Raw genomic sequence first — 17982 nt, 5'->3', positions numbered from 1 at the left:
ACATCTCTAACTCACTTGTTTGTATTTGAATGTTTCTCTCCCCCCTACCCCAAACCTCTACCTCTAGTGTTACCCACACCCGTGCAAGGGACCCCATTTTCTTCCCACCCCCAAACCCCCATGCCCAGTATCTAGTCATCCAGTCCTGTGGGCCACCTCTGGCAAAACTTTCCACCCTACCTGCCCTCTTCCATCATCCCGCACCTCCCTGCCCCGGGACACCACACACCGAGTGCCGTAAACAACAGACATTTCTTTTCTCATGGTTTGGGAGGTTGCGAAGTCCCAGCTCAAGGTTATGGCAGGGCTTAGTTTCCGGCGAGGACTCTCTGGCTTTCAGATGGCCGCCTTCTCGTGTCCTCACAGCAGGAGAGGGAGAGAGAGGGAGTGTCTCCTGTTATACCCATCACAGAAGCAATGCCAGGAGGGACCATTGTTGTCAGTTAGCCACTTGCTCTATGTCCAAGTCCCTCTGCCGTGGTAGAGACGGCACGGTGCCTCAGGCCATCTGTGTCCTACCCTCCTGAGGCTGCAGGGTCATTAACCTGGTGGAAAATGCAGTTAGGCTGGCAAAGGGAAGTGGAAATGACAGTGTTCATATTTAATTTCCAGAGGAGGTTAGCACAACAGCCCGCCCAAATGGCACTCTCCTTCCGTCTGGCTCTCTAGATGCGATGATGGTATTCACCGTCCGTGAGCGGGCACATAAATCTGCTGTCCCTGTCTCGGGGAGGGCACATGCGTCATCCCACGTTGCCCGGGCAAACAAGCATCCGCGTGTGAGTGCAGGTCGCCGTGGAAATGGTGCTGAATGAGACCCACGGCGCGATTGTTCATGTGGCCTGGGCTTCCGTGGGAGGGAGACGCGGCATTGTTTCCTCTCCGTCGTGGGCAAAGGGGGAGACAGAGATAAGCGGAAAAATAAATAGCCTTTTATGATCAGTGAGGTCTGGAAAAACCCTGAGACGGAGCGGAAGGGACAGGCAGGGAGGCACATAGACCCCTCCGCCCTCCTCCCCCAGGCCCAGAATTTTCCCTGGCACGGAGCGCAGGCATGGCCAGACGTTGACGATGCTGTTTATCACCGCAGGGAAACGTGAAGCCAGGGGCGTCAGATGTCAGCCCAGAATGTCACCCACACCCGCTGCAGGGGTGCAGGTGGTGGGGGTCCGATGCTGGGGCCAGTCACGCTGGGGTGGCCACACGGCGGAGGCTGCAGGCGGGTTCGAGTCCCACTCTGCTCCTTGCTGACAGCGTCACCCTCCGTGGGGCACATTCAGGCCGTCTCTGCTTCCGGCCCTGGAGCCTCTAAGTCTGGGGGACGAGGTCCCTGGGGGGATTAAGTGAATTAGTGCTCGTGTGATACTTGCATTTGCCGTGATTATGATTCTGGCAAACACAGATTACTTGGACAGGCGGGAAGAATGGTCTGGGGCATCCGGAATGGGGTACATCACTGAGCAAAAACATGAAGTCTGACTGGCCTTTACGTGGCTTTTTGGCTTTTCAGGACCGGAAAGGAAAGGACTAAGGCAGACAGGTATGCGTTGGATTGCCAGGAGAAGGCGTATTGGCTGGTCCACCGATGCCCTGTGAGTATCGGCCTTCCTGGCTCAGCGGCCTCCCCCAGCTCACACCTCCTCCACCCCCACCCTGTACTCATCACCCCTTTGGCCGGTCCATTTCCCGCTGGGGCTGCAACGGAATCAGCACGAGTGCGTCTCTTGGTGTTGGGTCAGCGTCTGAGCACCTCTTGGTGGAAGAGGACAGAGACTGCCTGCGTGGAGTGAGCGCATGGCTCCTCGGGTGGTGTTGGGTCTAAGCAAAGTGACCTCTGGGAGGAAGCCAAATGAGCTTGTCCTTTAGGAGGGCTGGATTTATTTTATTTTATTTTTTTTTTGGCCGTGACACCTTGGAAAAAGAATACAAGAAGAAAAAACTAGAACCCAGGCTCCCCATAAAATGCGGTAGAGAACTGGAAGTCTGCACAGCCCAAGCCAGGCACTGTGTCTCTTGTCCCCAGCAGCTGCGGTGGGAGGAGGTGAGGAGGAGCAAGTGTGTGCAGAGCCTCATGCCTTAGAGCACATTGCGTGTCTAGCTCAGGGACTTTAGGGGCCCAGAGACACAGGCTGGGCATAAGTAATGTAGCTTGTTATGCCTCGTTACCGGGAATGGTCACCCACTAACCCTGCTGCCTCAGTTTCCACCTGGGGCAGACGTGGGTACTGCCGATGGGTCACTGGAGGTGGGAGATGTTAGAGGGATTCTGGAACATGAAGAGGTCAAAGCGAATGTTCTTCCTCTTCGTCCTTTAGTTTCCCTGCTTCTCAGCTGACCACATTCTCAGGACCAGAAAGTGACCTGGGCTGGTCACTGTGCCAAAGCTTTTGGATCTTGGACCTTAGAACTCATCAGATTTTGGCCATTTTGCTTGTTTTCTTTCTAAACTTAAAGCAGATAACATGTACGGTGTTCCATCTGTGGGGGTGTTGGTTTCCATGCCTCACTGCTGAGATTAAGGTCCTGGGGTTGATCCCCAAGAAGCTCGTTTGGTTTTGCTTTGTTCCAGGATTCCTCCTCTAGACAAATCGGTTAGCTGATGCCTGACATGGGTCCCTGGAGCTGGGTGAAGGAGTCCACGGCTGGGATGAGAGGTTTCTAGAGAAACAGCCAAGCACACGTTCCCCTGCTCTCCCCACCGCCTCATTGTAGCTCAGGAGTGAGATCTTTGTAGGACAAGGACACTGGCATTGTTCAGCCTGCCTTCTGTCATCTGTTCCTGAAGCCTGGGCGGGGAGAAGGGCACAATGAGTGGGGAAGCCACTCATTGGGCAAGACACCCTGGTGCCCGTGGCACTCATGATGGGGAGGGGACCCTGCTCCTTGCAGGGTGGAGACTGGCTTCACGTTACTTGCAGAGACCCCATGGTGGGGAAATGCCGATGTGACTGCGTCCCTGGCAAAGTGGCATAGACTGGTGGTACCCAGAACCTGCCCTGGGTCTCTCTCCTCCCCTCTGTCCCTGAAACCAGGAGACCCATAGGGGACGAAGTGCAAAACAGATGATCTGAGTTTCCCCCACTTCTCCTGGGACAAGCTCTTGGTCCCTGTACCAGGCAGATGGCTGAGGTTCTTCACAGTATGATGCTGAACTCCCTGAAATTTGACCATGTGACTCTCTGATTACTGCTTCCGCCATCACCTGCCCCGCCTCCACTCCCCCCTCTCCCCCACTGCTGCCACTTCCTCTGCCTCCATCATCATCATCACCACCATCACGGCAGACCTGAACTGCACACATCACTGTGTGCTGGGCATCGTGCTGGGCTTCACTCCGCGTCTGTTCTCTCATTTCATCTTCACAGCCCCGGGTAGAAGGTGCTTCTATTCGTCCCATTCTGCAGATGGGAAAGCTGAGGCTCAGGGATGTTGCTAGAGTTGCACAGCTAGCAAGGGCCAGACTGCAGAGCACTCTCTCCTGGCCCCTGTGCTCTTCTGCCTCCCCCCACAATGACATGGGATGTCTTAGGGCATCGAAGTCCTTTCTGTCACCTCCTTGGTCATTAGACCATCGCATGAGTCCCTGCTGCCTTAACAAGACACCGGGGTTCAAAGGTAGCCAGTCCCTCTTTGAGAGCGCCAGGGAGCTGAGTTCTCAATGAGGTTCTGATGTCCCTGGAACCGTCGTAAAACCCCACGGACACAAAACTGGTTTTTCACGTCCAGTCTCTGGAAGTGCTGCTTCCTGGGTCCAGACTGCATGGATGGTCCAAGATGGGGCTGGGCTGCCTGTGGGTTCTGCTCTCCCTGACTTCCCTTAATCACCGGCAGCCTCTGGGCCGGGTGCTCTGTTTGAAGGGCATCCTGCTGGAAGTCTGTCTCAGCCTAGAAACTGAGCAATCTCCCTGACAAACCCGCGAAGCCCGGGAGCTTGGGGGCTGTCAGACCGTCTCCAGGAGACCCAAACAGACTGTCAGTTTGGTGGGAAGAGAGCCAGCCAGGCAGACTAACTTTTGGCTCCATGAAGCGTGCAGCAGCTGGTCTATGGACCGTCTGTAACCGACTGTCGTAGCACAGGACGCGGCTTGCCGTCCCACAGTGGTTCCCCCGTTCCCTTGTCTGTTCCTTGATCTGTGAAACCTTCACGGGCTCTGACTCTGTGCCGGCCAAGTTTGGTGCTGAGCATAAAATAAAAATCATCGTGCACTGGCTGTGTGCCCGTGGTAAGCTCTCGTTGTGGACGATCCTGTTCACCTGATGGTGATGCTGGTGAGTCGGGAGTCTTGCCACCCCCAGCATTCAGATGGGGCGACCAAGGCTCAGACAAGGCCAGGAGGTTGCACAGCCCTGGGGTGTGAATCTATTTCTGTCTGATGGGCTGCTGCTCTAGGAGGGGACGCCCACGTGAGTGTGGTGTCAGATGCTGTATCAGGACACGATCGCGGGCAGAGGCCAGGCCCAGATGTGGGTGGTGGTGGCTGAGGGATGTGACCCAACCCCCATCCTGAGCCAAGATGCTGCCTGGGACTCAGCATCCAGGTCCGGGGGGGGGGGAGACAGGGTCTAGAAGGGGAGAATAGCTAAGGAAAGCGATGTTCCTCTCTTGTTTTTTACCCAAGTGAAAGAGAGTGCAGATCTGGACGGGAGGCAGACAGTTAATTGTGTAAATCAACAGAGAGAGAAGGGTTCCCTTAGAGAAGTCATCTGGGGGCCTTTGGTGCATCTTTGCGGCACTGTCGGTGACTTCTGAGTCTCAGAAGTGAAGTGGACCCGAAGTCACAGAAGTCACAGTGGACCCGAGGATATGGTCCACTCACATAGGGACTGTGGATATGTGAAGACCATGGTCCAGGGATAGTGGCGCTGTGTGCTCTAAACCCCAGGGTCTCTTGTCTGAATATCATCTAAGTGGCCTTCCTGTCCACCACCAACACCGACACTCACCAGAGAAGAAGGTTCTGCCTTCCGTTTCCGGTTGAGGTCGAGCTAAATGTCCCACAACAGAGAAACAGCAGAATAGATTTAAATAAATAAATAGATACATTTAAATCTTTAAACATGAGACGATATCCACATGGGGGAGCATTAGGAAGCTATTAAAAATTTGTATTTTCCAAGGCCATTCATTGACCTAGAAAAATGGTCCGACCTCTAACGTGATGTCATAAGAACAGGTGGAAAACCCACATATTTTGTCTGATTCAAAGGAAGAAAGAAGTCGACATCTAGTTTGTGGGTGTCCACCCTGTACCAGGTGGGGGTATTTGAAGGATGAGCCAGGACAGACGGCGGCCTGCGCTCTCGAGGAGCTGACAGTCTGGTGGAGAGACAGAGACAGACGCGAGTGCGCGGGGAAATGGTGTATGGAAAGACAGGACAGCTGGAAAGAGGCAGGGGTCCTGCGTCAGCTCAGGGTCTGGGCGCAGCTCCCCAGGGAAGTGCTGTTCCAGCCAAAACCCATCTCCCCACCGCTGCCCCAGCTCTGCCTCTCTCCCCTGCTTTGTTTTGTTGATACAGCTATTTGGTCTTTTATATTTGTGTTCTGTCCCATGCACCAGAATCGGCCGAGCTGATACGTTAGGGAAAAGAGTGATGATGAAGGAGAACAGAGCAGGAGAAGGGGTAGGAGGGTTTGGGAGGAGTGCCACCAACAGTGTCCTTCAGCTCCCCGCGGGTGCTGCTCTGGAATGCTTATTCTGGGGATGTCGCCTCCTCATGGAGCAGTCGTGGGGGCGGTACAGAGCTTCTTTCCTAACCTAAATGATGGTGCATTTAGCAAATTATCTCTTCGGCTTATGCTCGGGGGTGTTCCCGGGGTGTCACACCTTGGCGCTCACCGAGGGAGGGTTGGCCGTCTGTGGGCTGTCTGCGTGTGGCACTGGGGCTGGGTAGGTCTTCCTGTCTCCTTATCTGCTAGCAGCCCACCGCAGGGATTGGCCTGGTTTCCTGTGCACTGGCAGGCAGCTCTGGGTCACTTGAGTGTCAATCACCCTCACCAGGCAGAAACTACATCAGCAGTGGTCGTGGGGAGCAAAGACTTGATGCTACCTGATGAATGGATAGATGGATGGATGGATGGAGGGGGGCAGGGAGGGAGCCAGCCAGCCTAGGAGTCTTCCAAACCAGTGGGAGGTACAAAGGCAGCTGCCTGGGCAGTTCTGAGTCAGGGCACTGGGAGGGGACCATAGCTCTGGGGAGCGACTGACACCTCCGAGATGCACAAGGGCAGGGGGGGACGGATGCAGGAGACAGGGCAGTGGGTGCACCTGTGAGTGCCGGGGCAGCCAGAGTGATAGCGGAACATGGGTCAAGTTCAAAGGAAAGATCTGGAGAACTAACTCAAGACGTGGGCAGACAACTGCTCCGAAGCTGCTGAGGTTGTGAGGGCCAGGAGCGCAGGCTGTGTGTGTGTGTGTGTGTGTGTGTGTGTGTGTGTCTTCAGTTATCCCAGGGGGATTTCTTTGTACCAGATGGAAAGGACAGTTCCTAGAACTCACTTTAGGGAAAGGCACAGATTCTGATGACCGTCCTCCCGTCCTGTCCCCCAACCCCCGCCCCCTTTGCTCGGTTCCATCCGTGGAAGACTGGCTCGGACTTCTGTGTTGTCCCTTGTAGCACTTGTCACAACTGTGATTTATCATTTGTGTGATAAATTGCCAAGTGCCTTGCCCACGAGACCGGAAGTGACTTGAGATGCCAGCTGGAAATGTCTGGAAGTGTCACATTCCCCACAGGCTCCCAGGCTGAGCACGATGTCAGCTACGGGAAGTGCCTGATAACCATTTGTTGATGGAGGTCCACATCTGTGACAGCGGGGGTGGGGGGGAGGTGGGGGGGTGGGTGAGGACAGCCACGCCCTTAACCCTGTCTTTCTCCCCACTGATTTTCCACTCTGCTCTGTTCTTTCTTCTCTTTCTTGCCTCTGCTCTGTGCCCAATATGTGCCCCCCATGGTAGCCTGCTGAGCTGAGTTGGCCAATTTAGCAAGTAAAAGACAGGATGCCCAGCTAAGTTTGAATTTCAGATAAACGGCAAATGATTCATGTCACGTTATTTTGATGGTTATGGTATGTTTATATCCAAAGCATATGGAATATATTTTTACATAAATCATGTATCAAAATTATCTGTCATTTGTCTGAACATCCAGCCTAACTGGGCATCCTGTATTTCCCTCGGCAGTCATCCCTCTGGACCGAACATGTGGGTGAGCTTGAATCTGATGGGGGGAAAGCTCAGCGGCCTTCTGCCTCAGTATAGTGGGCCTGGTTGGTCCCATGTGCTGGGAACTTGATGGTGGCCTGCAAAAAAACTAACAGAAAAGAACATAGAAGACCCAACTTTCTGGCCAAGGAATTGGGAGAAGCCAAGCAAGACTGGCTGCAGATTTGGTTTCCTGATCGAGGAGGGGACTGGTAATGACTGAGGGCCCCCCCTCTTTGGGCCAGGCCTTTACAAAGACTATCTTAAAATGAATACAAGCCCTTGCTCAGTAATTGCTACCCTCTGGTGGGAGCTTTGCACATCATCTTGTTAAATCCTTGGCAAGAACTTGACGGGTAGGAAGGAACATCTCCATTTCTCAGGAGAGGTAGCAAGTGTAGAGAGAAGTAGTTTCCAAAGTCTTCCTCACCGCTAAGAAGTGGTAGATTGAGGGCTGAAACCCAAAGGTGCTGACTGAAGCCCAGATTCTCCAAAGCACTGCCTTCTAAGTTGGGGGGTGGGGAAGGAGCACTGCTAGAGGAGTCACAGCCCCATGTACTAATTTCAGTGAACTCTTGAGTTTAAGATTTATGCATTCTTCTTTCTTTTCCTTCCTTCTGTTCATCTATCCATCTACCCATCCACCCACCCATCCATTTCATTCATCCGTCCTTCTATCCTTCCTTCTAACCACCAACCTGTCCATCCTTTCCTTCCATTCAGCCATCCGTCCACCCATCCATCCATCTATCCGTCCGTCTATCCATCCGTTCTCCCAGCACCCTACACACTTACCCACCCACACATTCATCCTACTGTGTTGGGTTCTGGGGATGCCGTGGGGGTGGAACAGCTCCATGAAGCTTCCCAGCTCACCCAGAGGGTCTTACAACAGCTGTGGTTCCCCATGGGCTAAGCCACAAGCCCTTCTCATCTCAGTCTCATTATTGGCAGTTTGACCAAGACCCAAAGTTAATCAAAAACTGGAGATTCTTCCAGGGGTGGTTCTTACACTCTTTTTATTCCATTCAGCCGGGAATGAACAACGTGCTGGACTATGGCCTGGACCGAGTGACCAATCCGAATGAGGTTCAGGTAAACCAGGTAGGTCTCGGCTGCATACTTTGGGTAGGGCCTGGGTTGAGTTCTTAGGCTGGGAAGGTGTCCACACGACTATTGTCTATTTGTCTCTGTTGGGACAATGATGTAGCCCTTTTGGGAACAGCCAAAAAGATATCTTGTGGTGCCCGTGCCAGGGAGGGGGCAGGCTGTGACCAGGGTCTTGCGTGATGAGAGACGAGAGAATGTGGAGTACAGGTCAGAGCAAATGGGATGTAGGTGGTTGGGTTTCAGATTTCTTCTGAGGCAGATCTCCCTTAGAAAACTTGATGAAAATTATGTTCCCATTTCCTCCAAAGATGCCCAGACAGATGTTTTGCCCGCAATTCCGGCCAGTTCTCTGATCTCCTAGAGACTGTAGGTCCCAGGCTCAAAACCCTTGAATCAACTTTGGGTTTAAACTTTAATCCACATGACCCAGAATGTCACACTTTTCTTTTGAATCTCAGTAGGGCAAGACCTTTGCAAAGATTCTCTTATGCTTTTAGTTTTAGAGGGACCCTTTTCCCAAATGGGCCACCACTTATGATGGGTGGCCATATTCCCCAAGACAGTGTTTTATTTAAAGAAATGCAGGGCATGAGCTATGGAGACGGGGGGCATTGAGGGTAAAGCTTCTCAACCATGGCACTGTTATTTGGGGCCAGAAAATTCCTTGCGGGGGGATTTCCTGCATGTCCTACAGGATGTTTGGCAGCACCTCTGGACTCTGCCCACTGGGCACCAGTAACTCCATGCCTTTCCCCGCCAGCCTCCCAGTCCTGACAATCACAGATGTCCCAGATGTTGTCCAGTGTGCCTGGGGAATATGAGGGCCCCGAATGAGAACCGTGGAGCCTAAAACCCACTTGAACTAGTCTTACATGGTTCTATGGCTTTCTGTCTAATGTTGTCCATGGGCAGCAAGGGGTCAGGGACATTTCAGCCTCGTGTGTCACCTCTAAGCCTTGGCAGTGTCTAACAGCTTGAGTGGAAGATGGGAGGAATATGCCAGAAAGGAGGCAGAAGGCAGTCTGCTGGGACCTGGAACTCAAGGGTCCAGTGCATGAGACAGAGGCGTGGGTTTAGGGATGGAGTTCATGTGGCGAGGGGACATCGCGTCCCTGGAGAATGTCCCTTGCTCACAACTCAAAGTGACCCTGCCTTTAATACATGTATGGGGCTGTCAGCCTTCATTGCCTTTTCCACATTTACCTCATCAGATGCAGGATAATTGCTGAGGCTTGTAGGCTTGGTTGCTATGGAAACAAAAGCATCAAGGAAAATACTGAACCGGGGACGAAGATCTGCGCTTTTTTTTTTTAAGTGGATAACTGGCAGTTCTGGAAACCTCTGTGGTGTGGAGGAGGGGAGGGTACAGGTAGAAATCACATCACTCTACTCTGACCCCAGCCCGCCGGGATTTGGCTTACCGTGTGTGTGTGTGTGTGTGTGTGTGTGTGCGCGCACACACGTGTGTCTGTGGTGCAGGGGGCCTTACCCTCCAGCTCCGGCAGGACAGCCAAGGAGCTGAGGTGTTCTCTCCTCCATGCTATTTGGGCAGTAGCTCCCAAGAAGCCTGGCCAGACCCCTTCTCACTGGCAGCATCTTTAGGCTCATGGGCAGTCAGGCTGGGAGAAGAGCTTACCTTCTGGCACTTTCTACCCACTCCTTGCCAGATGCTGGCGATCCTGTCACCCCGAGTCAGAGCACCAGACAGTGTGTGAGGCTGGGGGCTGTCCCTCCCGCAGCCATGTTTGGCCCGGGGGGAGCGTACCCTTTATTTATCCTTCCTTTCTCTATCTCTCTCTCACCAGCTCTCTTTCTCCTGTCTGCACTCGGGCTGCTCTGGAATATTCCGAAGAATAAAGCACCGTAATTCTCATGCGAGCGGGGCCTGTGCTGCCCCACCAACCCCAGTGTGTGTCAGGCCCAGCCACTGGGGAGGACGGAGGCTGGTGCCATGTTTGATGTGTTGGCAGCGTCCCCACCGACTGATTAAGTGTCCTCCGTTCTCCCCGGTTTGTCTGCTCTGAGGGGCAGAGGGTCGAGAGAACGTGAGGTGTCTCCGTGAGGCCTTGGGCATGCAGAGGTTCCGGATTTTTGTCTCATTCCAGAGAAGGGCTCTCATTCCTGGTTGGAAGAGAGGCCATTTCTGAGAATTAGTAAATTCTTGAAAAGCTGCCTGTTTTCCTTAAATGGAGGCAAATAACCCAAAAGAAGTGAACACCAGCAAGGGTAAGAATGAGGCTGTTCGGTTGTTGGTGTCTGGGGTTCCCGGTGACCCATCTCTGCAGGCTGGTGGCTCCTGGTTTGGTGTGGCCACTGAGCCCTGGGAGGAGCTGCCTGTGGTCCCAGGGCCACACCCAGAGAGTGTGTCCTCTCTCAGTTCCCATGACTTGGGGCACACACAGCCCCATCTTCCATCTTCCTTTTACTTCACTGAGGAGACAAAATGGCGGCCGGGCACTAGCCTGGCCATGGGTGGTGGTATGCCCGGGGCTGGCCCTTCCTCTCTTGACCCAGATAGGGTGACCATAGTCATTTTCTGATGAGGCCCACTGTGGTGTGCTGAAGAAAGCTTTGACCTCACCGTGAGTCCCAGCTCAGCCACTCCCTGGACATGTGATCTTGGACAAGCTCTTGAGTTATTCAAAGCCTTAAGTTTCCTTATCCACAAAATGGGAATAACAGTAGCTCCTTCCTCAGAGGATTACATGAGATCATTTATGCAAAGTCTGTAATGGTGTCCAACATGTGGAGGTACTCCATGGACAGTAGCTGTCATTATCCCAACAGTCGCCATGTTGTGAGGTCATTTCTGAGATGGTGCAGGAGAGGGTCCTGGACTTTTCTAAAGGACAGAGAGGGAATGGGATTGGGGAGGGGAGGGCTGGCTTAGGAAAGAGAACAGACTTCCATATTGGGTCCAGGTCAAATTCCTGGTTCTGTCACTTATTGGCTCCATGACTTCCCAGGCCTGTGGCTTTTGCTCTTTTCTGATCCCACGATCCACCCCACCCCACCCCAACCACACCTTTCCAGTGTGCCCCCAGGGTCACTATCATGGGGGGAAGACCTGGGCACTGGGCCACAGTTCCACACTCAGTAGGGCTCTGCGCTTGGGTTCATTTCGCCTGGCACCACCTTAACATTCTTACTGCTTTCTTTGGACGAGGTGGTCCTGCAGGTGCGTTTTGCACCAGGCCCTACAAATTACAGTCTGTCCTGCCTCCACCCGGATCAGGAAGCTCATGGCAGGACAGACAACCTCAAGTGATCACAACCTCAAATTCTTGAGTCTTTGGGCAGGGAGATGCGTCCCATCTCTTGTCTGCTTTGCATTAACCCCATCAGTCCCCGGACCTCCTGGTTTCTGACTTTTGACCCCCTCTCTGCTCTCAATGCCTACATCCCCCCATTCCCCATGGGCGTTTCTATCTTGCGTCTCACTCTGTGACTAGCCCAACCCCTTGCCTCTGTTTGCCCGTATATTCCTGCCTGGCTGCCAGGTCTCAGGGTCCTTGCTTGTCCCTCCTCCTCGCTTCCACATCCCTGTCTGCGGTGACCCCAGGGTCTCCCAGGGCATGGCCCCACGGACCCCTCCCACGTGTCATGGTTGTCTGCAGCCCGCCCCCCAGGGTTGGGAGGCCAGCAAGCCCCCCACACAGCTGTGTAAACAGGCTCTAGAGGTGTCCCTATTTGGGTAACTCCACAAGGGGAAAAGAATAAGTTAGAATTCCAGGAATGCGTAGAATTTGACGATTCCTTAGGCAGAGTATCTTACCGTAGCAAAGGGTGTCCCTTGGATGAGGAATAAAGCCGTGACTTCCCTCCAGGAGGGCCACCAGTCAAGAAGGCAGGGAGCCTGTGCATGAATTACAGGGAGGAAAAAAATGTTCATTTCTTACATTGTCACGAAGCGGTTGTCTTTGAGTTGCTTAGAAATTGGCGCACATGTGCATGTGTGTGTGCATTTTTAAATAACTCTACTTTATGTCTTTTTTATGGCCTTTGGTTAAGTAATAATAACGTGGGCAGGTTTACGAGATTTAACAAATAAAAATACTGGATTCTCAGTTGAATTTGATTATCAGATAAACGACGAATAACTTCTCTAGTGTACATATGTCCCCCAAATTGCAGGGGCGTCCTGGGTTTTGTCTTGGAGTTGGGGGTCCACACTGCACTGTGGCTACTCTTGGCAGCAGTGCATGAACCTTACGCCACGGCTGCTGTCTGTTGAGCCTCTGCTCTGTGCCCGTCCCCTCTGCATATTATCTCATTTAACGCCCTCCCCCCCCCTTTTCTGATTCCCCTTTATAAATGAGGGAAGAGGCTTTGACAGCTAAATAACTCATCCAAAGTTGTGGAGCCAATAAGTGACAGAACCAGGAATTTGACCTGGGCCCCATCTGGGAGTCTGTTCTCTTTCCTAAGCTGTCCCTCCCCTCCCCAATCCCATTCGTTCTTTGTCTTTTAGAAAAGTCCGGGACCCTCTCCTGCACCATCCCTATGTCCACATACCCCTTAACAGGACAGAGATGCCCTGTATGTCCGTCTAGAGAAAGCTGATCCCAAGGAAAGCTATTTTTACAGCTAGAAAGCAGTAAAATCCATATGGGAAATCCAAGGTAGAGGTAGGGAAGACTTGGGTTCCACGGAAGCCACTGCCGTCCGGCTCCTAGAGGGTGGCTGGTAATCTTAGGAACCCCAAAACAGTCAGCAAACCGCACCACCAAAGCAGAAGCCCTTGTGGGGTAATACAATCAAATAAAGTGAATGAAAATATTCAACATTTTAACACACTGAAGACTGAGATCATGGTCCCAGACACATATTAGGCTGAAAGCCAGGCCAGGCCAGGTAAAGGGGAGATGACAAAGTGCACGTGATTGTGATTGACTTACAGGGACAGCTTGCCTCGGGGCCCAGAAAAGGTCAGGCGGACTGAGAATCTGGCTCATTTTGTCTCTGTTGGTCCACTCAGGAGCCCCGAGCCTGTAGGAGGTTTGATCTGGGCTCCTGGGCACTTGGCAGGAGGGTGTTCGTGCCCTCTGGCTGCTGAACCCAGGTCTAGTATAATTGTGATCATCACCATTGTTAGTGTTTTCTCTTCCCTAGCCTTATTGAGAGGTCAACATATAATGTGTATAAATTTAAGGTGCACAGGATCATGAGAGCTGTGTGTATATTGTAAAATGATTACCACAATAAGGTTAGCCCAGGCCTCCACGCCTTTGCAGAAATAAGATTTGTGTGTGTGTGCTGATGACATTTAAGATCTACTCTCTTTAACAACTTCCAAGTACCTCAACAGTGTTGTTCATTAAAGTCACCGTGCTGTGTGTCTGATCCCCAGATCTCATTTCTCTTATAGCTGGGAGTTTGTCTTTCTGTCATTAGTGTTGACTAAGGAGTGTTTCCTGTCTTTCTGCCACATTCTGTGATTCGGGCTTTGGCTCTCTTTTTGCTTTAATTTTTTTTTTTTAAGATTTTATTTATTTATTTGACAGACAGAGATCACAAGGAGGCAGAGAGACAGGCAGAGAGAGAGGAGGAAGCAGGCTCCCTGGGATCATGACCTGAGCCGAAGGCAGAGGCTCTGACCCACTGAGCCACCCAGGCGCCCCATCTTTTTGCTTTAATTTTAAACGGCATGGCTGGACTGAGTCAGTCCTCGGTGCAGCACCCGTGGCTTTAAGGCAAAGAAGGAACTGGGGAAGAGAGTAGGCTCTGTTCTGAGGCTTGTGGGTCACTCCTCAGCTTTGCAAACAGAAAATCTAGGTTTGAATCCTGGCTCAACCCGTTACTGACAAGGAGGTAGGGAGAAAGTTGCCTGTAACATTTCAGGGGCTCGGTATCCCCAGCTGGAAATCAGAATAAGAAAACGGCCCTCCCCTAAACTTTGTAAAGGGTCAGAGAGATGGCCATTGCTTTGCACTCATTGCTAAGGGGTTACTATTTTAGGCACAGGTCCAGCATCCCCTTTGAACAGAAGGTGTAGACCAGTAGGTGGGTTTCTTAATCCACTCGAGCACACTCTAACAAGAGAGCCTGATTGCTTTAGATTTGAATGCAAAGTTACCCTGGTCCCAGGGTCCTTTTCTTCCTGAAATGTGAGTCTTCTCAAATAGTGCCTTATGTTAAGAGACAATAGAGACAGAAAATCAGTGTCATTGCCAAAATACGGATCATCCGGGGAATGTCTTCAACTGTTGAGATTGAAAAGTATTCTGTCATTAGACTACCTCTCCATTTTTCTAGGCTTCCAAGCACATGGCAGTCATCATTTATCTGAGGTTTTTTGAGCGTCTGCTGTGCATCCGAAATTATGCTAGGGGCAGGCGTGGTCACCCTGCTCTTAATGGAGCCCGGTGGGTGATACATGTATGAAATAGAATGACACAGACAAATATTTAATTACAGTTGTGGGTAAGTGTTATGAAGGAAGAAGTCAGGGTGTGTGTGAGCCCAAGACAGGGAGACCTACCATTAATTTTCTGAGATAATTCTCCCTACTCCCCCCACCCAGGAAAAAGGATTTCCTATGAAAAACAATTACATAAAAGCAATCCAGTGAAGCAAAGTGAACCCCCACCTGAGTTACAAAAGAGAGACATGTATGGAAAGGAGAGCTCAAACTCTCCTCCACTCCCTGTCAATGGGCTGATGGGCCAGTACTTATCTTGCTAACAGGCTAAGGGAAATAGTGTCTTCCTTGAGCTCCTAATTCCCTTCCCAGTGGAGATCTGGTTGTATTATTAAGCTGCTTGGAGACTGATGGCCAGGAACGAAGATGATCGATTTAAAGTATGAGAGTCAGCACCAAGCAGCCAAACCTAGAAAAACCGAGACTGGAATCACCAACTGTGCCCAAATTCTGGGAGCTACACGGAGCGGAAAAGTGATGCTAAGGAAGCATGTCAGGTTATAGAGAATTTTAGTAGGAGACAGATATGAATGGTTTCCAGGAGCTTCTAAGAACCTATACGTGGAGTCTCCTTTGAGAGCCAGCTTTTCTCTGCTATATTGCAGAAAATCCAGAGAGAAGGTGCCCTGCCACTCACCCCAGGCATGAACCTGCTTCGGCTGCTTCAACACGAGGATAGGACCCACCTGATATGTGGATATCGCATGGATTTACGTGGATACAGCTCTCCTCTGGGACTTAGCTTCTGGTGGACGCTGGTCTCAGTTTTTTAAAGAGCGTGCTTTATGCTTGGCAATGTGGCTTTTTCTACCCCCACCCCAATTTGCCTTGGTCAAATTGTTATGAATACCCACGGAATGGATCTCACCACTCATTCAGAGCTCTCTCCTGGGAGGAAAGAAACAAACAATCTAGCTGCCTGCTTGTCTCCCCATCTGTGTGTCTCATTCCATTCAGGATGGCTCTGTAGGCACTCTTGTAGATCGGGACCAATCCAAGACACAGTCTTGAATTCATCTTGGCTTTTGGGGGAACAGTGTACAGTTATAGTAGTAAATCGCACACCTCCCCTCATCCGAGCCTTAGTGAATTAATGCTCCAGTGGTGGGGGTCATGGGGAAATCCTGTCTTTTAAGTAAGAAAAGGTGAAAAACTGTTTTTTTTTTTTTCATGGGCAAAGATTTTTCATTTCTCAAATGGGTATTTGAACTGCAATGACTTAATGGCATCTGTTTAATGGTTTTTTGCTTCTTTGTTTTTACAGAAACAAACAATCACTGCTGTCAGGAAAGAGGTAATTAGTTTCTCGGTCCCAGGGAAGTTTGATTTTTCAGTCCTCCAACAAATTACATGTATTTTGGCTTTGCGCTCTGCCCTCAGTAATGAAATGAAAAGCCATGTGTCATGTTCAATTATTTCTAAATTAATGGACCACACAGAATGACAAAGCATCTTTTGTAAGATCTAAATGGATCGGTGCCGAGGCTCAGGATATGAAACACCATCAGAAGGCCCAGGTCTGAGGGACGTGGGCTGGCTGTCCCCGCGGCTGCGTCCCCACCCCGGCCCCGGCTCCTATAATGACAGGGCCGTTCAGAATCTCTCTGAATAGGCACACTACCTATTGTGGCAGATCTTGTGTCCAGGGCCCCAGGCAGAGCCCCGGAAGGCACTGGCTCTTGAGGTTAGCTCTGCTTTGTGAACCAGAGGCCCCTGAGGGAAAAGCCAAGCATCCGTGCCCGCCCCCCCCCGCCCCCCGGTCTTGGTGGAATGCTCCTTATGACCTTTCGTATTTCCGGTTGGTGCCTTTTCCTGGACTGACACATGATGGGCTATGGAGGCCCCTCATTTGGAGTTTGGGGTCCCCTGTCTACTGTGGACCTATGCTCTGTTTGTGCCGTGGTGGGTGGCTTGAGGGGATGGGGTGGCAGGGAGGTGACTTCCGGTTCTGGAGGCCACGTGCAAGGGCCAGTGTTGGCGACACTCGAGGGCGGGGAAGTTGGGCATCCTCTAACCACTCTATCTCTTCCAGATCATGTATTACCAACAGGCCTTAATGAGGTCCACCGTGAAGTCTTCAGTGTCCCTTGGAGGGTATGTCCCTAATTTGTTGGTCTTGCTGAGGTTGGAACAAGAGGTAGACAAGAGAAGAACTTTGTTTTCAGGCAAACTTGAGCAGTCACGGGCTGGCACAAGCTCCTCAGGAACTCTGAGGGACGAAACCAGTCTTTCAAGGGTTCAATTCCTTGCTCCTCGGTCGGTATGTGTCCAGGTGTCATCTTGGGTTGGGAAAATCGGGGATGGGTGAGGTTTTATATAAGCCTCGTTTCTCTTGGAAACCACTGCTGTGTGGATGGAGATGGTGGGAAGAATTGGAAGTTCATAGACCAGGCCATGTGGGGGATCCACACCTGCCTGTGTTCCTATCAGTACCCACTCAAATTTATTAGAGATCTGTAGGCTACGTTTACTGGTTCAGTGTACTATTGAATGTCCAATGTTAATCTTTGATTTAAAATCCTGTTACGATAAATTGGAAATTCACATTTGACTTCTTGAACATTGAGGGTACCTCAAGCTAATCCCCCATAATGACATTACTGGGGAGACACAAAAGGATTTAGTGCCTCCCCTAATGTAAGCAGTTGTTTTTTAAAAATGTGGAATTCATTTTAGGACCACCTTGTTAGCTCTAAGCTTTTCCTGCACACACGAAAATGAGCTTGGCTTGTTTCTGGAGGGTCACAGCCTGACTGATCATTTATTGTGACTGAGACTTGAGTCATGGTGCCGATCAAGATGGAAGATGTTGTATTTTGCCCAGTGCCTTTCTTCCGGTAGGGCTAAAGGTTAGGCTCCTATACCTTTTTTACATCTTTCCAAATCCCTCATTTGCAAACATACCACCCAACTGAGAAAATGTGCCCTGACCTCCCCGACATTTTTCAACCACTTCTGTCTGCACCTGCTGAGCTCTGTTGGTCATAGAGGAGAGTGTGACCGTATACTCAGTGGACACTCAGCTTTAGGTTATAATGATAATCATTGCTGTATGATAAAGTAAAAACCATCGACCGTGATGTTCCAGAAACCCAATTTAATGAAACCAACCAGAAAGCTCATTGAAGGAGACTCAAAGGCTATCGGATACTCCTTACACCCGCTTTCCAATTTTTATCTGTTTTAGTACTTCATTACCAGAATTCAACGTGGTTGGACCCGTGGACCAGTGTTCTTTTCTCTTCCTTT

At 51.1% G+C, this 17982-nt stretch overlaps 1 protein-coding gene across 2 annotated transcripts in view; it reads left to right on the top strand.

The window, feature by feature from the left end:
- The window catches only part of RGS9 (regulator of G protein signaling 9), a 64850-nt gene that overhangs the window by 20755 nt on the left and 26113 nt on the right, over window positions 1–17982 (top strand). Inside the window, exons 8-11 of one of the 2 annotated variants that reach the window (XM_004749103.3) lie at window positions 1511–1592; window positions 8235–8297; window positions 15998–16027; window positions 16766–16827. In XM_004749103.3, the coding sequence (XP_004749160.1) occupies window positions 1511–1592; window positions 8235–8297; window positions 15998–16027; window positions 16766–16827 (237 nt within the window). Of the gene's footprint in view, window positions 1–1510; window positions 1593–8234; window positions 8307–15997; window positions 16028–16765; window positions 16828–17982 lie in introns of both variants that reach the window. The other variant, XM_004749102.3, reaches the window with a different exon arrangement.

This window comes from Mustela putorius, unplaced genomic scaffold, assembly GCF_011764305.1.
Source record: "Mustela putorius furo isolate JIRA1106 unplaced genomic scaffold, ASM1176430v1.1 tig00000487_pilon_pilon_pilon, whole genome shotgun sequence".
In the NCBI taxonomy this organism is placed as follows: domain Eukaryota; kingdom Metazoa; phylum Chordata; class Mammalia; order Carnivora; family Mustelidae; genus Mustela; species Mustela putorius.
The sequence above is the reverse complement of the archived record's forward strand: the minus strand, read 5'-3'. Positions and strand labels throughout refer to the sequence as shown.